Source organism: Opisthocomus hoazin, chromosome 3 (assembly GCF_030867145.1).
Source record: "Opisthocomus hoazin isolate bOpiHoa1 chromosome 3, bOpiHoa1.hap1, whole genome shotgun sequence".
Taxonomy (NCBI): domain Eukaryota; kingdom Metazoa; phylum Chordata; class Aves; order Opisthocomiformes; family Opisthocomidae; genus Opisthocomus; species Opisthocomus hoazin.
Genome location: NC_134416.1, coordinates 51,324,262 through 51,347,662, shown reverse-complemented (window position 1 = coordinate 51,347,662; position 23,401 = coordinate 51,324,262). Strand labels below are relative to the sequence as shown.

Genomic DNA, 23,401 nt, shown 5'->3' with positions numbered 1-23,401 from the left:
GTGCGGAGCCGGCGGCGGGCATGTCGCGGGGCCCCGCCGCGGCGGTGCGGCTGCTGGCGCTGCTGCTGGTGAGTCCGGGCCCCGACGGGGCGGGGGGTCCCCCGGTACCGGGGCGAGGGGAAGGGGCGGCTTGGCGGCGGGCGGGGGATGCTGCGGGGAGGGAGGCGCGGGCGCGCCCCGCGGGCGCTGAGCGGGGAGCGGCGGCGGCACCGCCCGGCCCCGGGGCCGCGGGGGAGCCGTGAGCGGCCGCGGGGGGCAGCCTGTCCCGTCGGGGCTCGGCTGCCGGGGACGGGTTTTGGCCCTGTGTTTGGGGAGCGGCTGCAAGCGATGGCGGTGTGCTGCCCGAAGGTCAGCCCGATGAGGAACGGCGTCTCGGGGGGAGGGGGGGGTTTGAGGCGCCGGGAGGAACAGGAACGCAGTGAAGAGTCCATGTTGTTACCGGCTTCGTGTCCAACGTGTTACTTGTGTTAATAAATCGCGTTAGCTTTTTGAAGGAGTAGTGCCAGGAAGGAAGATGGATCATAAAGTATGAGTTAAAGGAAGTCTTCCTTGCTTTAGAAAAATGATACCAAATTCTTAACAATCCAAGACACTTCAGGCTTCCTCCCTCCCTGTCCTCGCTCTCTTTAGCCATCCGCCTTTAGACCTTCCGTCCTTTAAAATGCCGTTTCAGGCTGAAAGCAAGGAGTGCTTCGTAATGGAGACCAAAGCACCTGGTTGGTTTGATGTGGACTGATGCTTTCTAGATGTTACTAGATATTTTACTGGGAGCTCTCCTTCGTATCTGCGGCGTTGTTCTTCAGCTCTTCGTCTTTCCAGGCTGGCTAAACGCCTGTGGCAGTCGGGCTGCTGCTGGGACGGAGGCGAGGGTGGAGGCCAGGCCACGGGCTGTGCCCGAGAGCCGCCGAGGAGCTGGGCAGGGTTCAGTGATGGCTCATCGCATGGGCGGGCTGGCCGCTGCTGTGCATTGGGACCTTGCTCCCTGACCTGGAGATCCTGCAAAATAAGGCTTGTTAGCTGGAATACTGTTGCCTGGTAACTTTCATATAGATGTGGAGGGTACTGTGGTTGGCCACAAGTCAACCAGCAACAGTTAACCCTGTTCTTCGCAGCAAGCTGGGAGTTACGGTTTGGTTGGAAAATGTTTAGTCCTTGTTTTGCCCAAAACAGCGGCGGGAAGCGTGGCAGAGTGCTACCTGTACAGAAGCTTTCACCGATTCTTTCTGTAGCACCTGAAGCCACACCGTCGTCCCTTTCTGCGGGCTCGCACTGGCTCGGGATGCTGTTGGTTTTGCCTGAAGAAAAGAGGACATTTATTTTTCTCAATACTCATCATCCTCAGTCTCAGCTAAAGCTGGGGCAGGGTGCAATACACTGAGAGTGAACTCAGTCTGGTGCCTGAAGGCCTCATTGTCCGAGAGACCAGCAGAGCAAGTAAAGCTGCCTTAGCTGGTTGATGTCAGCAGAGAGAGAGAGGGGCACTGCTGGGTTTTGCCTTTTTTGTTTGGTTGTTGTTTTGGTTTCTTTTTTTCCCAAATTTGGACAAAGACTTCCGTGTGGCGGAAAGGCTAGTTGCTTGTCTGAGAGCCTGAGGTTAGGGTCATTTATATCTTGTGACGTGCAGAGGTGGCACTGATAATTTCAGAATGTTAAGAAACTACTGAAAAACAAAACCAGTCTGAAAGTGGCATCTTCCCAAAGCGTCTTCTACCTTAGGAGCGTTGAGAGCTAACTGTAAGTTCTTCCTCTCCCTGTTTTTCCTGGAAGTATCTGTCGGCCATCCGCACTCCCTCCCTCCCTGCCTGCAGGCTGCATCCCCGTTTCATGGTCCCGGGTGCCTCGCAGAGGTCGCGGCAGCTTTCCCCGTGTCCCTGCCTCTGACCCGTGTCAGGGGACGTCCAGGCACGCCGGACGGCGGGTGCAGCCGTGGGGTTGGGCTGGGCTTGGCGTGTGTCCCGGGCGCACTGCCCGAGCCGCGGGCCTGTCGGGCGGGCACAGCGAGCAAGGGTGGAGAGGCTGGGCGGTTTCCCGGCCGTTACTGGAGGGAGTGGACATCATGTCCTGGAGAGAGGAGATCTGCGAACACTTCCTACATTTGAATGAAGGAAGAAGAGTTGACAGATGTATGAATCTTAATAGTCGAGTTGCAAAACTCATTTTTTCTCCGAATGTCTTCTCAAATTGTTCTCCCTTGATGTTTGGGATGTCAGACTTAGGCTGGGTGTGATGAAATTCAGTCCAGGATACATTAGATCGCTATTGTAAAGTCAGAGCCAGTAGCAGTTACTTTTCAAAATTTATAGAAACAAGTTAAATTAAAAAAAAAAAAACCAACCCAATATAATGCTTAGTTTTAGAAAGAGCAAAGATGAGATAATTCATAGCAGCCTAGCTTCTATTGCCAGTAACATGTTGAAATACATTAAATATTACAAATTAAAATTTAAATATTGCATATTTTATGTAATATTATATTTTATATAGTGTATTGTGATTATATTCAATGATATATAATATGAAGTATTACATATTTAATATTACACATTAAATATTAGAATTCACGATAATATTTACAAGCATCTGTGCATTGATTCAACAGAGTAATATTTTTCCAAAAAGGTGGGGAGAACCAGGACTATGGTGAGATGTGAATGCAGATGAGAAACACTTAAGCTCTAGTGTTTCATCCATCCTATTGAACTAAAGTGGTGTATTATTTTTGGACATCAGACTTCAGAATAAAGTGAATTTACTTAGGAGAGACTAGAGGAAAGCAAAAAGTGTAATCTGAATTAGGGAAATGCAGTTTTGCGATTCTTGAAGTGAGATTAAAGAACTGAGAACAGAGAAAAGAAAATGAGTAAGATGCATGGTAAGCAGATAAATGAAGGGTAGTTGTGAAGAAAAGGGAGCTACGCTGTTCAGCGAGAGCATTATCAGCATGGCAAGGAGGGAGATTCGGTTTGAGGTTAAAACATCTCGATATAGGTGTTTGAGTTTCTGTTATGGTAAATGGAGATGCAGTGGATGCAGAGTGCACTGATTTGGTTGGATCAGATCGTGCTTCCAAAGCAAATCTCCAGAGTGTGTGAATCTGATCCCTCCTGGGTGAAACTGGGTGTTTGGTCTGTGGGACCAGGCTAATTCCAGTCTGAAGTAACAACCACAAAACGTGGGTTGTGTAGTGTTGGGTTCTCAGCAGCAACTGCTTTGCTCCACAAATCCTCTCATATTGGGCTTACAAAGTAGTCATAGCTACAGTCAGTGGAGTCCAGAAATAGCAGATATGGGCTGGCTTTGGGGCAAATTGAACTGCTTTCCAGTGTCCTTCCCTGTATTTGCCTAGAGAAGCTGTGGCTGCCCCCTCCCTGGAAGTGTTCAAGGCCAGGTTGGATGGAGCTCTGAGCAACCTGGTCTAGTGGAAGATGTCCCTGCCCATGGAAGGGGGGATGGAACTCGATGATCTTTGAGGTCCCTTCCAACCGAAACCATTCTATGATTCTGTTCTATGATTGGCTGTATTTCTGTTGAGTATAACAGAAGTTTAAGGCATTTAGTGTTCATTCAGACATGTAAATTTGCGTGCCTTAATCAGAAACTGAGTCTCGTCCAAAGAGCAATATGATCAACTTGCAAAGAGCTAAAAATTAGGATAATAAAATTGGGATAAAAATTATCAAAGGCTTTTCCATCTGTCAGGTTAGCTAGGCACCACCTTAGGTTGGCTAGTGAGGCTGTAGGACCTCCATTGCTCTTTTTTAAGAGCAGATTAAACAGTTGTCAGGAAGCGCTTCATGTAGTTCATCTTGCCCCAGAGCTAGGATATGGACTAGTAGAGTAGATAACCGTGGATAGTCTCTTCAGCCTGCTCTCTAAGTGTGGAAGATCTTCACTGGTCCATCGTCTTCAACACCAGGCTGACTCACAGGAGGTGCAAGGTCCCAGCATGGCATACGTGAAAGCCCCCATTCCCAGGACTTTCTGTTTCATGGTGTGGCAAATATGGACACATACCTTCTTGCTTACTCAGTCTGCATCTTTACCGTGTAAAACTAAGCCGTGTGTTCAAAGTCTGTCCTTCAGTCACTTCCTGACTGTACATGAACATGGATTTGGGCAAGAGCAGCCTTGCACTCCCTGTACACGGCAGGCACTCCCTTTTTTTCTCCTGCCCTCTCGCCTGCTCCTGCTGCTTTCCTGTAGTATTTCATTCCATTTCTATTACTTCAGGCCTCAGGTTTTCCACCTCATTTTCTGTAATCGTCCAGTTGTCTTCTGACAGTGCCTTCTTAGCGCTGTGTCATCGACAGATGTCATCAGTAGATGTCTGCTTTTTGTGCCAAGGCTATGATCCGCACCAAATGACGGGCAGGGCTTTCCTAATCTTACTAAGCTGTTTAATAGAAGGCAGCTCTAGGATATTAAAAAAAAGAGAAGTTCAGAACTCAACACCTGTTGGATATGCGACTTTTTACTTTTTCTGCAAGAAAATTTAATGGAAAAGTGCTTTTCCACTTTCTAAAATTTTTGGATCCTTCAAAAATTTTTGGTAAAAATGCAGGATTTCTTTATGTATTTGTTCCACATGAATTTATGCATCTTGTAAATAAAATTACCATTCTTAAACACCTTTTGTAGATATCTTAGAAGTCCCTTTAGACATTTCCTGTGGACTATAGATTGAAAAGTACAAAAGCAGAAGTATTTTTTACTGTCTTAGCAATAAAACAGAATATTTTGAGGCTGTTTTGCTACTAAGCAAACATACTGATTTCTACTTTTAGTTATCTTAATGAGAGACTTTCTGTTTATAATGATTGAGGAGATTTTCTCTGCTTTCTTGATATGCATCTCAGTGGAAGACTTGCTTATTCTTGAACTTCAGACACTTTTGTTTATACTGTGGTACTCAGGTTTCCAATACAAGGAAACTCCTCACCTTGTGCCTCTTGTCTCCATTCAGTATTCAGACAGAAACACTTTCTCCTTTGGTTTACCGGTAAGAACAAACAAGGATGTTCATGATGGCATCCTGACAACTGTTCACCTCCCAAAAGAATCGCAGCTTCTGTTGGAAAACCTCGACTATAAACCAGAATTCTCCTGTCAGTCATGCTGGTACAATCTCATTAATCATAAAAATAAATTTTAAAAATGCGTGAACTAGTGAAAATCCATAACTAATAAAACAAATAAGATTAAGAATATTTGTGAAAACAACTTGGTCTAAAGGGTAGGATCCTGTAGCCCTCACGATGCATATCCGTTAGGGAACTTAGTGCTTGCTGATGTTTTGTCCTCAGAATATATACGTTGGGAAAATTGCCATAAAAACAGTTCTGTTGTGCAAGTCGAAACAGCAGGCTGCTACATTGCTCAATACCATCCATTGCGTTGTTGCATTGTATGGGAAAGAGATAACATCTTTTTAAAAAAAAAAAAAAGCTGTCATCAATGCAGCAATCAAGGCTGAGTCAGAGGGATGAACAGGGAGAGCCCAGTCAAAGTCTAGAAACCTGTCAAAGAGAATATAAAGAAATACTCCCTGAGTCATTTCAGTAGAAATCACCTTTTCTGTGCCTGCTTTGCTTTAGGCATTAGTATTAAAAAAAAAAAAACAAACAAACAAAAAACAAACAAAAAAAAAAAAACAAAAAAAAACAAACAAACAAACAAAAAAAAAAAAAAACCCACCACCTAAGATACAAAATGTCAGTAGGTGTAATACTTCTGAGAACAATAAAAGTATTCTCTTCTCTGCCTATTCAAAGCTCAAAAGCTCTCTTTGTTGGTTTCACATGTTGTAATAACCTACTTTTTGCTGTTGCTGTTTCCCAATGCCTACATTTTTGCACTGTTTGAGGGTTTTTGTTGCTTGCGGAGTCTTTGGTGCTGCAGAGTGGACGTGAACACAGGGTCTCTGATAATTCGGTTGAAGTTCCAGTTCCTTCCAGCTAGGACGAGGCACCTAACTGAGGTGTTTAAGGGCACACATAGCTATCCTGGTGCCTGAAGAAATGGACAGTCCCAAGGCTGCGAGGGGACCTAATAAATGTTTATAAATATCTCAAGGGTGGGTGTCAGGAGGATGGGGCCAGACTCTTTGCAGTGGTGCCCAGCAACAGGACAAGGGGCAACGGGCACAAACTGAAGCACAGGAAGTTCCGTCTGAACACGAGGAAGAACTTCTTCCCTCTGAGGGTGACGGAGCCCTGGAACAGGCTGCCCAGGGAGGTTGTGGAGTCTCCTTCTCTGGAGACATTCAGGACCTGCCTGGACGCAGTCCTGTGCAGCCTGCTGTAGGTGACCCTGCTTCGGAGTGAGGGTTGGACTAGATGACCCACATAGGTCCCTTCCAACCCCTACCATTCTGTGACTCTGTGTTTCTGTGAGGTTTTGTGCAGGCAAGCATGATCTGCTACCAGCATGCACGTGTGTCTTGTTCAAGTAAGTGGTGTATGTTTGCCATTTATCCTCCCAGCACGGCACAAAGTAGAGAGCTGCTTCTGTGGTTGCACTTCAGCAAGTGTTTTGATTAGTCTGTGCGTTTAGATGTTATTTAGCCTGTTTTGTTCTCTGGTGTGGCTGGTAACCCACCACAGCGTGTGTAATCCATGATTTGCCCAGAAGAGGGAGTTTCTCCAGGGTGCTGCTGGCAACCAATGCCTAACCTCAGTCAAGGGCAAATTCCCATCCTTTTGGAATACTGAAGCATTATTCAGCACTAAAAAATGGTTGTTTAAAAATTACTATAAAGTCTGTATTTGGAGGGGGGGGGAAGATTAATTGCTTATTATCTGTTTCCTGATGAGAGAGAAGTGCAAAACTTAAGAACTATATAATTGCAGTGTATGTTTTTAATGTGAATGGTTCTGGGTAAATTTTTCAGAAGCTGTTATGGGCAAATAGTAAATAGTAATTGATAGAGGTCAAATGCCCTCTTCCTTTGCTGTTCTTATGGGGGAGGTTATGTCAGTTAAGTTTTAGTACTGTGAAAGTGGCATAGAGTTAATAATGATTATCATAACTTCCATTGCAGATCTGCTTGAATTATGGAAATGGACTCCATGTGAAGGTAGGAAATAATGGAAAACTGCTTTTCTTGATCAGTGTCTGAAGAAAGGTTCTCTGAGCAAAGAGAAAGCATCAAAGGCGTGCGTTACCTCAGTTGATAAATGTCTTGTTTTACCGTTTTCTGAAACATGAAAGCTGATCATTGCATAATGCAATGAAAGATGAAATGTAAGTGAATAGATTCCTACATCCATCGCACTGAGTGGCGTTCAACTTTGAGGAGCTTCCTTTAAATTATTGAGCTTGTATATGCCTTTTTTTAACTCTCTGTAAATGAAATCAACTACTATTTTGTGGAAGATGTTCATTGTGGAAACATTTCTAGATGTTAATCTGGAAGCCAGTAGATATGGTAGGGACTAAACTGGGCAGAAGAACAAAGGGTCTCATTCAGAGTGGGAGTGAAGGGTAATTGAGCACGGATAGCAGAGACGGTGGACGGGTTTAATAAGGCCTCCTGATTCACGTATCCTGTTTCAGAGATAAGGTTGAGTACGAGGCAGTGTTGGGATGGCTAACAGGGTAATAAGGCAAAGGTGGTAGTTTAAAACGGTCTTAGTGCCAAATCTTTTCCCACATCTGATGACAAGCTCTCAGATCTTCCAGAACAGGTATATTTTTACCAACCCTTGCTCGTGGGATCTTGTTCATGTGTTTAAAGCCTGTCTTACCTCATTCTGTCTTGATGAAAAGACTAGTGTATTTTTCCTCTTCAAACACTTGAGGAGCATATAGCTCTGAGATTGTGGCTCAGAAGGCTAATGCTGCTCCGTGATTTAGAAGTTGCTAGCTACTAAAAGAGCAAAAGCTATTCAGAAGTCTGGGCTACAGCAGCAATACAGCATGCATCTGAAACAGCTAAATGTAATGCTGACATTCAACCTTGTTTGTTCACAGGTTTATAATCGAAATGGCAGGAGCGGTGTGTTATCTCATGCCAACAGCCTGGTCAGACAGAAGCGAGAATGGACAGTCCCTCCAGCTTTCATACGGGAAGAGGAGGACAATTCCTATAAAAATCCAATCGCTAGAGTAAGCCCAACAAAGAGATAAATACAGAATACACATAAAAACAGAGATGAAGATGTAAAATAAGGGTGTGTCTGCCCTAAACAACTGCCCAAATATTTCTTTAATTTTAAAGGACTGTTGAATGTCAGTTGAAGATTGGCACATTTCCTTCTGTTTCCTTTCTTCAGCAGATGAGTTGCTCTTGCAGCCTGATTTGGCTCAGTCTCGCATCCTTTCCCTCAGTTTTCATAAAAAATTTGGGAATGCAGGATCTTTCAAGTTTTTTTGCTACAACACCCCTATGCAGCTGTGCTTGAACTTGGCAAGTGGGTCCCAGAACTGCTGGTGGTGACTGGGCAGAAGGGTGTACGTTGAACATGATTGCGCATGCCTACTTTTTTAGGAAACAGAGCTAAAAATAACTGAGGTGTCATCTTTTGTGCAATAGTGATATGCACTTGGTTCAGCATAAGTTTTGAAACCTGAATTCAGCACACCTGTCACTTCAGCATATGAAGTATCTGCAGATGGCAGCAGGCTGTTACCCTCTGCTTGGACTGCCCCTTGGTGGTGGTGCTGTCACAATGCACACGTGCTTTTCCAGATGTTTTGGATATTAGCTGACAGAAGAGGAGGGGTATAATCCCTAGTCTATGCAGCCTCTTCTACCTGTTCCTCTCCAGGTCTGATCTTTCTGCCACTGCCCTGTTACTTCCTCAGTCCTGGTCACGCTCGCTAGCTTAGGTCTAATCTCCCTTAAAACGTTGTTGTATTTTGTTTCCAGGCTTTGCCCAAGTAACTTCAATCTCCCCTGCTCAGCCAATTGTTCCAGACTCTCTCTTGTTTTTTTCCTTGGTCTTTCTCCGCATTTTATGTGCCTCCATCCATTTGATCAGCCAGTTTCCTTCTTCCCTCGCTCCAGCTTTTCACCTTATCACAGTGGTTTTCCAGCCTTTTCTTGCACTTGTATCCTATCCAGCTGCCTTTGTCCAAGCAGTCCTGATTTTCTCACAGTCCTCTCCTCTTCATGATTCCCAGCTGTTGCACTGCCTGTTGTGTTCCTTATCTCCCTGCTCGAGATCCTCAGACAGAACATGTAACTCTTCCCGCATTCATCTCAACATCTCCACGCTCAAAGGAGTGCAGGAAAAACATGCGTTTAATATTTTATGTTTGTTCATTACAAAAACAGCAAAAATATTTTATTTGCGCTCTTAAATGTGGTTTTATTTACCAAATGCTATTTAATCTGTTATATTCCTGCTAGATACATTCTGATCTTGAAGATACAGGGATAGTGGTGACTTACACTATATCTGGTCAAGGAGTAACAGAACCCCCTTATGGATTATTTGTTATCAATGGAAAGACTGGAGACCTGAACGTAACAGGAAGGGTTGACAGAGAAAAGACACCAATGCTGTTTGTAAGTTGAATAGTGACTTTTTCCTTATAGGTGCCCACCTATCCATTTTTTATTTATTTTGTTCAGATTTGTTTGCTTGAATTAGTTTTAATGTTTCTGGATACTTCTATGTGTATGCATGTTTATAAGCATATTTTATATACTTACATAATGCTTACATTTGGTTATATACATTATATGTTTCTAGTCTGCATATGTATATATATACTACAGTCACTCGTATTTGCTTATTGTTTCTGTCTCTGTTATTTCAGCTCAGAGGTCATGCGCTAGATAAGACTGGAGCAAAACTGGAAGAGCCAATAGACCTCCCAATTAAAATTCTGGACATAAATGACAATCCTCCAGTGTTTACACATGAAGTTTTTGTTGGTTCAATTGAAGAATTAAGTGAAACAGGTAACATGATTTGTAGGATTTTTTTTTTCTTTCATTTAGCTTTTCCCAACACATGCAGGGGTGCAAGTGAATATACTCTTTGCAGCAACTTATGTGCTGTAACAAGGCCAGGTTATCCATGTGTGAATGCAGGTTTTTATTCAGGACTAAACTGTGTGGTGTGATGACGTGAATGCGTCCACAGAAAGGCCACAGAGAACAACACTTCCTCTTGTGGCATCTTTGATTTGGTGTCAAAGCTACCACCAGTCTATGGACCAGAGTCCTTCAGCAGGAACTGCGTGGGAAATGCAGTCTGCCTTCTGGCCAGGCAATCCCGACCTGTCGGGGAGGGGGGAGACTCCGCTCTGCCGTGCTCATGAAAATCTCTGCTTTATGAGCTGGAGAGGTGCTTCACTGTTAAGCACGTATGGCTGTGGCCTAAACCTCGCAGAACAAGTTAGTGGCAGTTTTCCTACTGATGTCAGTAAACATAAGAGCAACAAATTATTTCACAGAAGGTAAGAAAAGCTGGAGGAAAACAACCTAATAAATACCTGACGTTGTTTCCCTTTCAATGTCACGATAATCTGAAGAAACAAATTATTGACCATCCGCGTGGGTGAGGTATTGAGTTCCCTGAGCTCTCTTTCAAGTCAGGAGCAGCCCTGTGGTAATTGCTTCTTTGCCTGAATTCCAGCCAGTGTTCAAACTCAGGCACTGGACGCTGGGGTACACCCTTTCCCAGAGGACAAAAGCCGATGCTGTGAGGTGTAAGGGCGTTGCACCATGGGGACTGCCATGTATTTTGAGCGAAGCTGTTGGAGGTCATCAGTACAGAGCAATTGTTTTAATAACTTTCAGGTAGAGGAGTTAGTAGCGCTCCCTTTAGAATAATGTGTCAGGGAAATACAGCTTGTTGTTCAAAACCTTGTTCTTTCTTCTGTGTATGATATCTACAGTTTTCTGTCAGAATTTTTGAGAGAATTCAACCTGTTCTGTCATTCTGGTGCATTGAATTCTAGAAGTTACCGATGTGTGGATACAATCTTGTTGTTTGCTAGAGGATATGCTGTTAACATGTACTATTTAGATTTTAGGAACACTTCTCCAGCTCTATTCATTAAATAAATAAAGTCAGGAGCACCAGAAAATTGTGCAGTGCATCTGACTGCAGTCTCTTGATCTGTGACATTACAGTAAAAATACTTGGCAGTTCATGGCAGTGTAAACATACTATATTTTGTTTGCCTTTTCCAGGTACCATTGTAATGAGGGTAAATGCAACAGATGCAGATGAACCAAACAACCTAAATTCCAAAATTGCTTTCAAAATCATTTCCCAAAGCCCTAGTGCTGCATTCGATATGAACAAGGATACTGGCGAGGTTCGAGTAGCAAAAATAAACCTTGACAGAGAGGTAAAAAAAACCCTCCCATTCTTAATCTGTTAATAGGAGTCTTCTGATGCCTGTTGTATTACCTTCAGCCATGCTTGCTGGGCTTACCTTCCTTCGCCTCCCTCACTGTTACAGCCTTGTCTGGCTGACGCCTGTTTTCCAGGGACTAGGGCGTGGAGGTGGTGGTGGGGTCGAGGTTGTATTCCCCCTGTCACCTCCCTGGCGCAGCACCAGCCCGATGGCTGTTGCTTTCTGTCCCTCCTGTGCAGCCAAGGCAGCAGCTGCATGAAGCAAGGGTTCATTTCTTTGTGCTGGAGATCATATGGCAAAGACAACCTAGGTCACCATCTGCAAAGCTGCTGATTGCATCTAGATTTTGGTAGCCTGCTGTGAAAATCGAGGTGCAGAGAGTTAGGATGGATGCTGCTGTGAAACAGCATTGAAAGCCCCATATTACCAGCAACTTTACCTGTGCTTGCATGAATTTTCGCTGGCCAGCAAATGGTGGTCTGGATGTTAGCTCTGCGGCTGAGGGCAACACCTCTGCCTCTAGCCCCATCCAGACTTGCAGACAGGTGTCATGGCTTCTGTCCCCGTTTATGGCCACTGAAACTTTTTTATTTGCCATGTATATACAGTCTGACTCTGGGGGGGAGATGCAAAAGCCCTAAACCCTTTTCAGAGCCTCAGTTTTACTCCAGCAGAGCCTGTCAAGGTAGTTGTGCATGAGATTTTGCTACTAGCCAGAGAGACGTAGTAGTTGGCCATGAGACCGACTACCAAAATCTAGGAAAGATAATACAGGGAAGGAGGAATTTCTGGCCTGGTTTAAATACTTTTTTCTTATTGTGGCAGACACAAAGTAGCTATTCTTTGGTGGTGGAAGGAAAAGACCGTGGTGGTGAATTAGGTGGGAATGCTGCAACATGTTCTTTAGAAATCACGATTTTGGATGTCAATGACAATCCGCCTGTGGTTGAAAGTCGTTCAGTAAGTACCTTTGTCACAATATTTGGCATGTTCCTACACCTACCAGTATCCCATTGCTTAACATGAGGTTGTGCAAACCTTCTTGCATTGGTGAAAAGAGGTAAATCATGACATCTTTTTAAAGAAGGGTGTTTCTCATTTGCAGTTTGAAGGAAGCATTGAAGAAAACAGAGCAAATGTGGAAATTATGAGAATAAAAGTATTTGACAAAGATGAAGAGTTTTCTGATAACTGGCTGGCAAACTTTACATTTGTTTCTGGTAATGAAGGTGGCTTTTTTCGTATAGTAACAGATAGACAAACAAATGAAGGAATTTTGACTCTTGTGAAGGTTAGTATATTCTTTAGAGAGTCTTCTTTAGATGTTAGAATAATTTGTTCCTTTTAAGTTGACATACAAATTATTTGTAGTCGGTATATAAACTGTAAATTTACATAGTGGACACTCCTCCTTTGGCATATTCGTTGTTGGTGTATTCAGTAATTTTGTGCAAAATAATAATTTTATCCAGGTTTACCATTTGCAATCTGTGTGATCTCAGATATATCTAGTGGGACAGAAGTCCCCAGCCTTTCCCTGTCATTGGGCAGCAGTGCTAACACATGTGCTGTAGACTTTCCCATATTTTTGCTCTCCTTGCTGGCCTTACTTTAGATTTCTTTATTTCCCGTGACCACAGATAACACTGCAAGCAACACCTACTCCATGAACCATGGGCTACAAACTGTTTAATGAATTTCCATAAATTGAAGTTATGAAAATGTTTTCCATAAATGGAAATTTCTGTTTTATGAATTTCACTACCCTTTAGTCCACAAGAACTGAAGATGCATAGTGCCCCAAGTACCTTTTTTCTTTTCTTTTTTTTTTTTCCTCTGATTTCCTTATCTGAAAGCTAATACTTGCAAAAAATCAGTAAGTGTTATTCAGAAAATGAATTGGTTTAAAAAAAGAAAAAATTGGAAGAGCCAAGTAATGTTGAGCACTGATTCACTGAAAGTAAAGACAGAATATGTGGGTAGGACTCATTGCACCAACCTTATAGTTTAAATTCAATAATACAAAGACATACCTATGATGTCGTCCATTAAAAATAAGAAGAGTAATCTTCCTTCTGTAGTTTTAAAGAGTTAAAACATTATGTATTGTGAGTAACATGTTAACCAACAGTTCTTTGCACTGAAGCATCCTTATTATTTGAATAATATTTAAAGGATAGAATATCTATAATTTAAACAATATTTAAATAAATGAACCTTATTATTTAAATAGTGATGCTATAGTATTATTTAAGTAGTATTATTTAAATATTAAATGTGTGAATGTTGTCTATATACCAGATTCTTTCAAGTTCTGAGTGTTTTGGTTTTTGTTTCTTTTTTTTTTAATTGCTCTAGGCACTAGATTATGAAAAAACCCAAATCCAGAACTTGGGCATTGTTGTTACAAACAAAGCAGAATTCCACAAGTCAATTAAACAGAGTTATAAAGTACAAACAATCCCAATCAAAATTAATGTGATTAATGTGCGGGAAGGTGTTGTATTCCCTGGTGGCACAAAAATTATTCAAGCAAGTGAAAAACTGGAGATAAGGCAGGTTATTGGACAGTATCAAGCCTATGATGAAGACACTGGAAAACCAGCACAGAGCATTATGTAAGAATCTTTTCATAACCATCATAAATGAGTATGTCAGAAATCACATCTCGGTATAAAAATGTGTATATTGAACTGAAATAATTTCAGAGCCAATCCTTTTCTACTACGCGTAATTCACACCTAAAACAACGTCATCATTTATGCGGAGAATAGCTGACTTGAGAATCCTACTTGTTTGGTCATATATGGTGAGGGATGAGTGTTCACGCTGAAATTGCACGCTGTTTGTCATGCCTGCCTGCTTTTGAGAGTCAGTTTGCTTGTCTGACTTCATCGTCTGCAGAAACATTAGGACGAAATATACAGAAACACCTAGCAGTTGGACAGAAAGGGTGTAAAGTAGAGAAGTCTGCGTGTGCATGTGTGCGTGTTTAGATTTTGAAGCACAGCTCTGCAGCTCAAAGGTTGTTGAATCGCCACCGTGGCTTTACAAATGGTGCAGACCAGCAGAGGTGCATACCCAGCGGTGGACCCCTCTCTCCCACACCTGTAATACAGCATCTGCCGGGTGGCTGCTGCTCACCTTTTGCTGGGAGCAGGGACGGAGGGGAAGAGGACCACGACCGGCAGCACAGCTACCTCTGCTGCTCTGGTCGCGCTCCCTGAGTCTACTTTTTATAATGCCTCCACACTGCAATCCTGGCTCTGGAAGGAAAAGCAGGTTTCAGCACTCAGGGTAGGTTGATAATGTTAGGTTTATCATTGGAACCAATTCCAGTGGCAGGAGCGTCAGACCTCAGACCTAGGGATTTGGTCTCTGCTTTAAATGAAGAGTAAATATACCGTGAAGCTGCTTTTTCTGCTGCTGGTTGTTTTCCTCATTATAAATGTGTACATCTTTATGTGCAATTTTAATCAGATACGTGAAAGGAAGAGACACAGCAAACTGCATCACAATAGACTCAGTCACGGCTGAAATCCAACTTGCCAAAAAAATCGATTACGAATCATCTTATGTAGTAAATGGTACCTACACTATCACCATATTGGGTATAACTACTGGTAAGTGGAGAGGGTTTTGTTTTCACACTATTTGGTTTGTTTAGGGTTTAGTTCGCCTTTCTACAACTATAGTTGGTTTAACCTCCCTGTCTTTAACTGCCTAAAACTCAGGCGCCTAGTGCAGTTTCCCATGGGTTCAGTGTTTGGAGGAGACACAGGCCACGTACTGAAATAGGAGGAACCTTGGAGTGGGTTCCCGAAGTGCCCATTTCTCTTCCTTGGCTAGATGGAGGTGAACTTTTTGTAGAAGTTTTGCAAAGGCCAAGTCTGATAGGAACATCCCTTGTCACAGTAGAAATTGCCAGTATCTCCATATGCTGATCAGCAGAGTTCAGGGTCCTAAGTTTTCTTGAATGCTAAGCAAGAAAGACTCCCTGCGCTTCTTGTGTATCTAATTAGAATTCTCCTTTTATAACCTGCATGTTACTGTGTAACCATACACAGGAAATACTTTTTTTTTCAGTTAAAATAATTAAAGTTCACCTTCAGAAGAACTTTGTGAATATGTTTATTAACATTAGGAATGAAATACTGCTCCCATAAGTTGAAAGAGCTCTTGATGGAGCTTATCTCAGCAATGTCTGTGTTTTGGAAAATACTAAGATTTTTTATTTAAAGATGAGAATTTTGCATTTTTCAAATCAATTTAATTTTTCATATTTTAAAATCATAGATGTTCCTCAGAAAACGGCCACCGGCACCATCATTATTCAAGTTAAAGATGAGAATGATAACTGCCCAGTTATTGTGAACCCTGTGCGGACCATATGTGCAGATGCAAAATTAGTTGATGTTACAGCTCATGATTTGGATGGTTACCCAAACAGTGATCCTTTTAGCTTTACTGTCATTGATGAGCCAGAAGGGACAGCAAGAGATTGGATAATTGCATCCAGAAATGGTAAGAAAAAATATTTTTAATTACTTTCAGTTCTTTCGAGACCTAGTGTTTTTAATTCCAGTCAAACTGACAGTTTGGCTGATCCAGACCAAGAAAACCCGTACATACAGAGTCAGGCATGAAGACACAACACTCGCATTCTGCTCCCTCCTCTCTAATGGCTATAAAAGCACAGTCATGTCTTTTGGGGCCTGTTGCCTTCTGAGTTGGACTGTCTTTGCATGGCTTGATGAAAGACCGTCATATGTGACACCCAGGATTTCACAGGTGGTGCTGGGATCAAGCCATTCCCATCTTCCCGCAAAAAACATGCAGTGATGGAGGATGCTTTTCATTGAAACTGAGCTTGGAGATGTGGTTGTGTTACTGTCTGCAGTTGTTCTAACTTACAGAGAAAAATAAATCTGTCTGCACAGTGGGCCTTGAAAAGAAGAAATACAATGCAACCTGTCTAAGATTGTCTAGGGCGGTAGGAACAAAAATAAGTCAGCAATCATGAATAATTTTAATAAGTATTTCAAAATGAGGTGAGCATTTTCTTCTTACATTTCGGTTCATATAAGCCCAGGAAATGCTTGAAGAAAATGTTTCAGGTAGATTGAAGGCACCAGAAAACACTTTTTTCTTCTCAGGCTCATTATTCTGTCCTCCCTAATCCTACAGCATAATGCTGCAAAGCAATCAGCAGAGTCATCCTAATGTCCAGATTTAGGTCCAGGAAGGAATCTGCTTAGCTTTCCTCACCCTGCTTGCAGCCAGACTAGCAGTAATTGTAGGGATCACAGCTTTTCCAAACAGGGTGGTGTTCCCCAGCTGGGAACATCATCTGGTCATGTCTTGCCTAGTTGTGTCCTTGAGGTGGCACAGCCCCAGGAGCAGGTGGTGTGTTGGCTCCCCAGTCTCTGCCTGTGGCCTACAACAGATTAATGTCCTAAAGGCTGGAGCTGTTTATCTGTGAATTCAGCCTTTAACTATCTGGATGATGTGAGGTTTAGTACCGTATAGACCGTTGGGCTGTCTTCCAAGAGAAGTCTCTGCTGGTGCGAGACTCTTGCAGTTATCTGCGACTGCAAGTGAGCATGACTGCTTTGTTACCAGCATGAATTTCTTGATAAAAATAAGAGCACATACACTGTAGCAGCAGGTAATTAAACTTAATTCCATTGCATTGGCTGGACTTAACTGGAAGGGGGCTAGTTGGGAGGCTGTAAAGGTTTTATTTCCTGTAGTTTACAAGTGTCAACTTTCTCTTCACTAACTTCTTGTTTGTCTTTCCTTTAACGCCCCCCCTTTCTGCCTCAGGCACCAGCATACAGCTGGCACCACAAAACCTGAAGCTGGGCAGAACTGAAGTTCCCATCCTAATAGAGGATTTCCAGGGGTTCAGCTGTGCTGAGCGACAGTCTCTGCAACTGACTGTTTGTGAGTGTACAGATGACGGCGCGTGCAACGAGAAAATTACTGGCACTACGTCAGTGGGTCTGGGACCAGGAGCGGTTGTGCTAATCATCTTGGCATTTTTACTTTTGCTGCGTAAGTAGTTGTTTCATATTATCTCACAAGCACTGTAAATATGGTCTGCAAGGCATCAGGAAAGAAGCAGTCCGGCCCCCAGATTTTATCATCTTGATATATTCTGTGTAAACTCCTAGGCTGTGTGAAGTCATGGCAAATCCCCAGCTAATTTTGGTAACATCAGCATTTCACCCTCAAAGGATTTCAAGCTGCGCATTTTAAAATTAACACGTACAACTTTAATATTTGTTTATGGCACTGTAAATAGTAGGTGGGGAAGCAGTAAGAAATCCTTTTGGTGTTTCCCGCACCTCCCCACATGAACCCTGACTCTTTCCACTCAAACCGCAGCGCTCTCTCCACTCTCTTCTCCCTCACTGCAGTCCCAAGTCTGGTGCCTTGTGCTGAGCAGCACATGATGTTGTTCTCTGGTAAAACAAAATAGGAGCTTGAAAATAAGAATGCTTGTAGTCAGGCTATGGCCAAGTGTACCGGTGCGCCATTTAAAATGGCAATACTTTATTGCTTGTGCTAGTAGCAATCTAGCTGTGGCAAAACGAAGTTCATGCCACATGAATACACTCTGCTTCTGAAACTGGGTTGCTTTGAGTTCCCCGGGCAACGCTCTAGAGGTGTCACAGGAGTGGTGTGGTGGAATTTACGTGATGCCATGTCGTTATCTAGGAGTAAAGGAACAGGAGGAGTTACAAATGCTGAGGTTGTACAGTGACATTTAAGGCTTGGTTTTGGTATATGAGATCTTTGATAGAAGTATAGCTATATACATGCGTGGTTCTCTGCAGGACTGAGGCCCTGGTGGGTTAATTGTCAGTTTACTCTCTAGGAAACCATCCTGGCATGTGTTTCTAGGAAATACCTTGAATATTTGGGAACGTGTCTTCAGTCTTTATCAGCCCTCATACTGATCACTTGCTCAGTAAAGATACCTTTCAGTACAAGAGCTGACCAGACTTCGGCACTGGCTGTTAGCATGCTTTGGCCCTGATCATCACATGACTAATGGCAAACTGCTGTTTCCCCGTAGTTATTCCACTGTTACTGCTGCTGTGTCCCTGCGGCTCGGGAGCGAAGGGATTTGCTACGATACCAGACTGCAGTGAAGCAATGTTGCGTCAGTGGAACAGCGAAGGGGCAGCTCCCGAGGAGAAGGCACGTATACCTAATAGTATTTCTCTTTGATTTCTGTCCAAGTGTTCGGTTTGGCACTTGACATCTCTTCCACATTATGGGCTGACGTTTCAGGGATGTACAGCAGATTTTAACCGCACATGAACATTAATTAAAATTAACCCTGTGAGGCTCAGTGAAGGATGCATGGAAGATGAATTCCACCAGAAGCTCTAGAAACACCAGACATTCTGTTTAAAACCCAAAGTAAAGGGAAAGCAAGCAAGAAAATGTTGATGGTATCTGAGCAGGAGATAGGAGTGTGGGAAAAGCATTGATGCTGTAAAGAGGGAAGCATTTGCATTTGCAAGCTTGGAATGTTCTTTGGGAGCAAGTAAAGCAGTAAAATAATGGGTTATAAAGCTTATCTTCTAGTTTAAAGTTTCAGGTTGCATTTTAAATGACTTCCCTGTGTATTTGCCTCCTTAAACAGAGTAAATCCTTAAAAAAAAAAAAGGGGGCAGGAAAAATGTGCAAATCTACAGAAGGAACAGTGAATGCCAAAAGAAGTTTGCTTTTTCTTGTTATGCTACAAAACCCAGTTTTCCAAAAAAGGGCATGACACTGGTATGCTTTTGCACAGTAACAAAGGAGCAGAAGTAAGGTAAAAGACTTTGATTTAGGTGTATCAAGTAACTTAGCAGGGAAGCCAAACTACTAGAGAAGAAGAAAGGGCGAGGCAGCACCATAGAGGCAGCGGGCAGTGCACACTCCCCCACGTGTGTGTGGGGAAAGCTCTGCAGTCTATCCTGGAACCGCTGAGCTCCCTAGAGTTTTGCAAGCCTTTTTTTGGTGGTGGTTTTTTTTTTTCCCCGCTTTCACTCCCAACCCTTTGAGTTTCGAGAAAACAATGGATCTATAGAAACATTTCCATGATCCTCCTTGGGAACGCAGTTGTGGAAGCTGCACCCTATTTCAGGAGGCCCTTTACGCTTTGCAGCAACATGTGTAAGTGCAAATTCAAACAAGTCATAAGACGGCACCCTCCCAGGTCCCACCCAGCCCCGCTGCTGGTTTGGTGAGTTCCATGTGCTAGCCAGCGCAGCTTTCATGTCGCATCCTCATTTGTGTTATTTATGTAGCCAGTGCTAAGCCTCATCCCACCCACTGCGCTGGAGCACACGAGAGGAGCGACCGTCGGAGCAGCAACAGCAGCGGTGGCAGCAGCGGGAATGAGTGGAGAGGGAACTGCAGCAGGAGGAGGCAGCTCTGCCGCTCACATAAGAGAGCATCACAGCACTATTAACAAGGAAAGATGGGAAGAGCAAAGACGTCTCCTTTCTGCTGCCGAGTATGGAGCCCTGGCAGCTGGAGGGGCTGAAGGCATGGCAGGTGTAGAAGGCAAGACAGTGGTGGCTGGAGGAGGAGTCGCAGTGGGAGCGGCAGGAGCCATGAATGAAGAATTTTTAAGAGACTACTTCAATGACGTAAGCATACGACCTGAAAATAACAGTATTTTGATATTTACGCTTAGCATTGTGAAATGCAGTTCGTGCTGTTGCAAACACAGATGAGTAGGTACGTGTATGTAAACAGTCCTAATACAGTGGCCAGTGTTGTGTGTGTGTGGAGTTGGGGGCATTAAGGATTTTTCGGGTTAGGCTCACATGTGGGACTTAGAGCATGACAGTGCTCAGTCTTGTAGCATTGGGTGCTTACAAGGTCTCCCACAATGGGACCCTTCTCTGGAGGGAGGTACCTGTGAGTGGGATCCAGAATATTCAGCAATGACCGAGGAGCCCCTTGCCCAGGAATAAACCATGAGAAAGGCTATGCGATATAAAGGGACTTAAGGGACTTAAGCACATTAAAGTGGCCTGTAGGGAGGTGCCTATAACTCATCATGAGTCACAGCTACAAACTTTATAATGGAAGCAGGTTTTTGAAAGATAAGCCATACATGTCAAACAGTAGAGGGTGGGTCTGCATTTTCAAAGTAGCTGAATAAGTAAATGGTGCTGGCCTTCTCTCTTTGGCCCATAGCCTGGGTAAAGGGCTGTTCATCAGAAGTGTATGAGGCACATGTTGCAAGCCCCTTTATGACTTTTGGGGTTTTTTTGGTGACCTAACTATTGACCAGTAGGCTGTTCCTACTTGCTGCAGCTGTTCCTCTTTGCATAATGCACATCATTAGTCCTTAGGCGGGTGAGCTGCTACTAGTGGAAGTTTTACTTCTGTATGCCTGGGAGTGTACAGATTGTCCATCACCTGTACAAATAAAACATCTTCACACCCAGAGCTGGCTGATGATGGGCTTCTGCAGGGAAGCAGCTGTGCAGCTTTGCATCACCATCTCAGGCCAGGGAAGGATTTGAGCTGAAGACACTTGTGTATCTCCTGAGTGCTCTAGCTACTGGTCTTCGGGGTGAACAGATAGAACAGTAGAAATTCTGCTTTCCTTCTACTCTTTGCACTTCCTAATATTAAGACATACTTTTAGCATAGCTGCCTGCTGAAGTCCTGCAGGCGGGCTTCATAAAGGTCATAGTAGAGTAACCTTTACAACTTTAGGAGGCTAAAATAGCTCAGATTACAGGAAAAGAAAAAAAAAAAAACAAAAAAACACACAAACCCAGACAAGTTACCAAACCAAATAGTTTCAGATGTGTGCTCATTTTTGTAAAAGCATCTCGGGTGATGTGCCTACTTCCAGGCTCAAACACAAACACACAGAGTCCGTGTGGGCCTGGATATATACCACATTACGCAGATGTCTGAGCTCATATGCACTCCAAAACTTCAGTTGTGGCATAAAAGTGGTTCTGAGCACAAGCCAGCAACCGTATTAGGTAAAGCTGGTTCAGCAGGCCCAGAGGATTTGGCTGTCTTCGCTCCTGGAACTGGAGCTGGTGCAAGCATGTACATGGATATTTGTGCTAGCACTGGCAGCAGCTCCATTGCAGGTGCTGCGTTGAGACCGAGCTGGCGCTGGAAGCATTATAGTCGGAACCCGTGAGCCCTCCTTGTTGCAGAGTGGCCTGCATAGAGCCAAAAAATTTAAATGCTGGACTATGTCCCCACACTTATCAAGCCATTTAGCTTTGTGATTTGTTTGCTGTTGGGCTCCTTGGGTGTGATCCTGCAGGCTACGCTGGTGAAAAGGGCCATGGCAGGTGACAACATGTCAGCGTGTACTCATTAAATGTGTGTTTAAATCTTAGGATACTCTCAGGCATGGTTTTGGCACTCTCCCACAATCATGTAGTTACAGGTGGAGTTCATTCACTGAACTGAAATAAAAGCAATCTCTTTGTGAAGATGGAGCAGTATCACAAATGGCACAGTTCCTGGTAGGAATAGCAGCAGGTGGTGATAGTACTGAAGGTTTTCAATTTAATCTTGGATTTTTCTTCTCATCAAGTGTACTGTCAAGTTCAGACTAACTTCAGAAAAAGCAAAAAAGCACTTTTAGGTACTGCCCTTGCTGGGTTGATGGTTTCTGTGGGTTCAGTTAAATTTTCTTAGTTTAATCTTTTTGACCAAGCATTCCTCATTTTCAAATTTATTAAGTCTAGAGCTGGCATTAATGAACTTTTGCTTGCTTTTGGTTTCTGTCTGTAGAAAGCTGTCTCTTTTGCGGATGAAGATGAAGCCCAAGCTGCGAACGACTGTCTCCTGGTTTATTCCCAGGGAGAGTCCGGCTCCCCCCACGGCTCCATCGGCTGCTGCAGCTTTATTGAGGGTGACCTGGACGACCGCTTTCTTGATGATTTAGGAGACAAATTTAAGACTCTAGCAGAAATATGCATAGGCAGACAGATTAACATGAAAGACAGCTCCAGGAGTGAATCAGGTTTCGGTCTTAGTGACACGAAGTCGCGGTTCTTAGATCAGCAAAATGCTTCCAGCTCCGAACAAGGCTTTGCCTCGGGCAGCCGCCTCCAGCCCGCCCCACCAGTGCTCGCGGGCGGTGGCACAGGAGAAGGCACCATGTCCAAGGAGGTGCTCACGGAAACAACCTTTGCATCCCGCTCTGGGCAGCACGACGCCCGGCCCCTTCCCACAGCCCACACGGAGACCAATTTCACCGTGACGGAAACATCCTACTCCGCGGGGGCTCCTGCCCGCTCGGCCGCTGTCTTTCTAGACCCCCAGTTTAAGGAGAACGTAGTGGTGACAGAGAGAGTGCTGGCACCCGCATCGAGCTTGCAGGGTATGGTGGAAATCCCCGATTTACCGCACGGAAGTAACGTGGTGGTTACGGAGAGGATGGTGAAGTCAGAGGGCACCGGGCCAGGAGCCCTGCTGGTTGAGGATCTCCCTGACTCCCAGTACGTTGTGGTGAGGGAGCGGGAGAGGGTGCTCGTACCCGCTGCAGAGCAGGGCTCGCTCAGCCTCCCCTCCTCGGTGGCGGGGCACAACGTGGTGGTGAATGAAAGGGTGGTGACATCCTCAGGGATGCAGAGCAGAGCCGAACAGGCAGCGGACTCTCTGCTTAACCAGGCGGGCTCCAACTTAGAGGGGTCTCCTCCTGCCAGTGCCACGCTGAGCAAGTCTTCCAGGGTCACCAAATACAGCACGGTGCAGTACACTCGCTCGTAGCCTGGCCCCTTGCGGGGGTGGCGGGGTCCGGCACCCTTGGGTCAGCTTGCTTCTCACCTCTGGCTTTTTCTTGAGACCCAGATTTGCTGGAGCTCTCAGAATGACATGGACTCGCTAGTGGTAGTTTGCATTTGGATTTGCATAAGGATTATGACCAAGAAGCTAGTAAGGAAATCTGCTGTTATTAGGCAACATTGGCAGCGATGCTTTTGAAGTGGAAAGATGTAGGAAATACTTTTTTTCCCTTGTTTGCTGTTTTTGTAATTGCTTTTTATTATTGTTAGTGTAATAATACCACATAACCACAGCTGCA

The 23,401-nt window shown here is 44.1% G+C and overlaps 1 protein-coding gene across 1 annotated transcript; it reads left to right on the top strand.

The window, feature by feature from the left end:
* On the top strand, positions 1-23,147 carry LOC104329171 (desmoglein-2). The gene is made up of 15 exons (XM_075415277.1): positions 1-68; positions 7,040-7,075; positions 7,972-8,106; positions 9,353-9,511; positions 9,766-9,910; positions 11,150-11,310; positions 12,145-12,279; positions 12,425-12,610; positions 13,678-13,937; positions 14,800-14,942; positions 15,616-15,843; positions 17,146-17,376; positions 18,404-18,528; positions 19,629-19,973; positions 22,108-23,147. Exons 1-15 carry the CDS (start codon positions 21-23, stop codon positions 23,086-23,088), a joined length of 3,318 nt encoding a protein of 1,105 aa, XP_075271392.1. The 5' UTR covers positions 1-20; the 3' UTR covers positions 23,089-23,147.
* The last annotated feature ends 254 nt before the right edge of the window (positions 23,148-23,401 follow it).

What these genes read in the sequence shown, in the direction of transcription:
- LOC104329171 (XM_075415277.1), top strand. Translation starts at nt 21, where the DNA reads ATGTCGCGGGGCCCCGCCGCGGCGGTGCGGCTGCTGGCGCTGCTGCTG. An exon ending in GGCTGCTGGCGCTGCTGCTG is followed by an intron (nt 69 to 7,039) that starts GTGAGTCCGGGC and finishes CTTCCATTGCAG; the next exon opens with ATCTGCTTGAATTATGGAAA. An exon ending in AAATAAACCTTGACAGAGAG is followed by an intron (nt 11,311 to 12,144) that starts GTAAAAAAAACC and finishes TTATTGTGGCAG; the next exon opens with ACACAAAGTAGCTATTCTTT.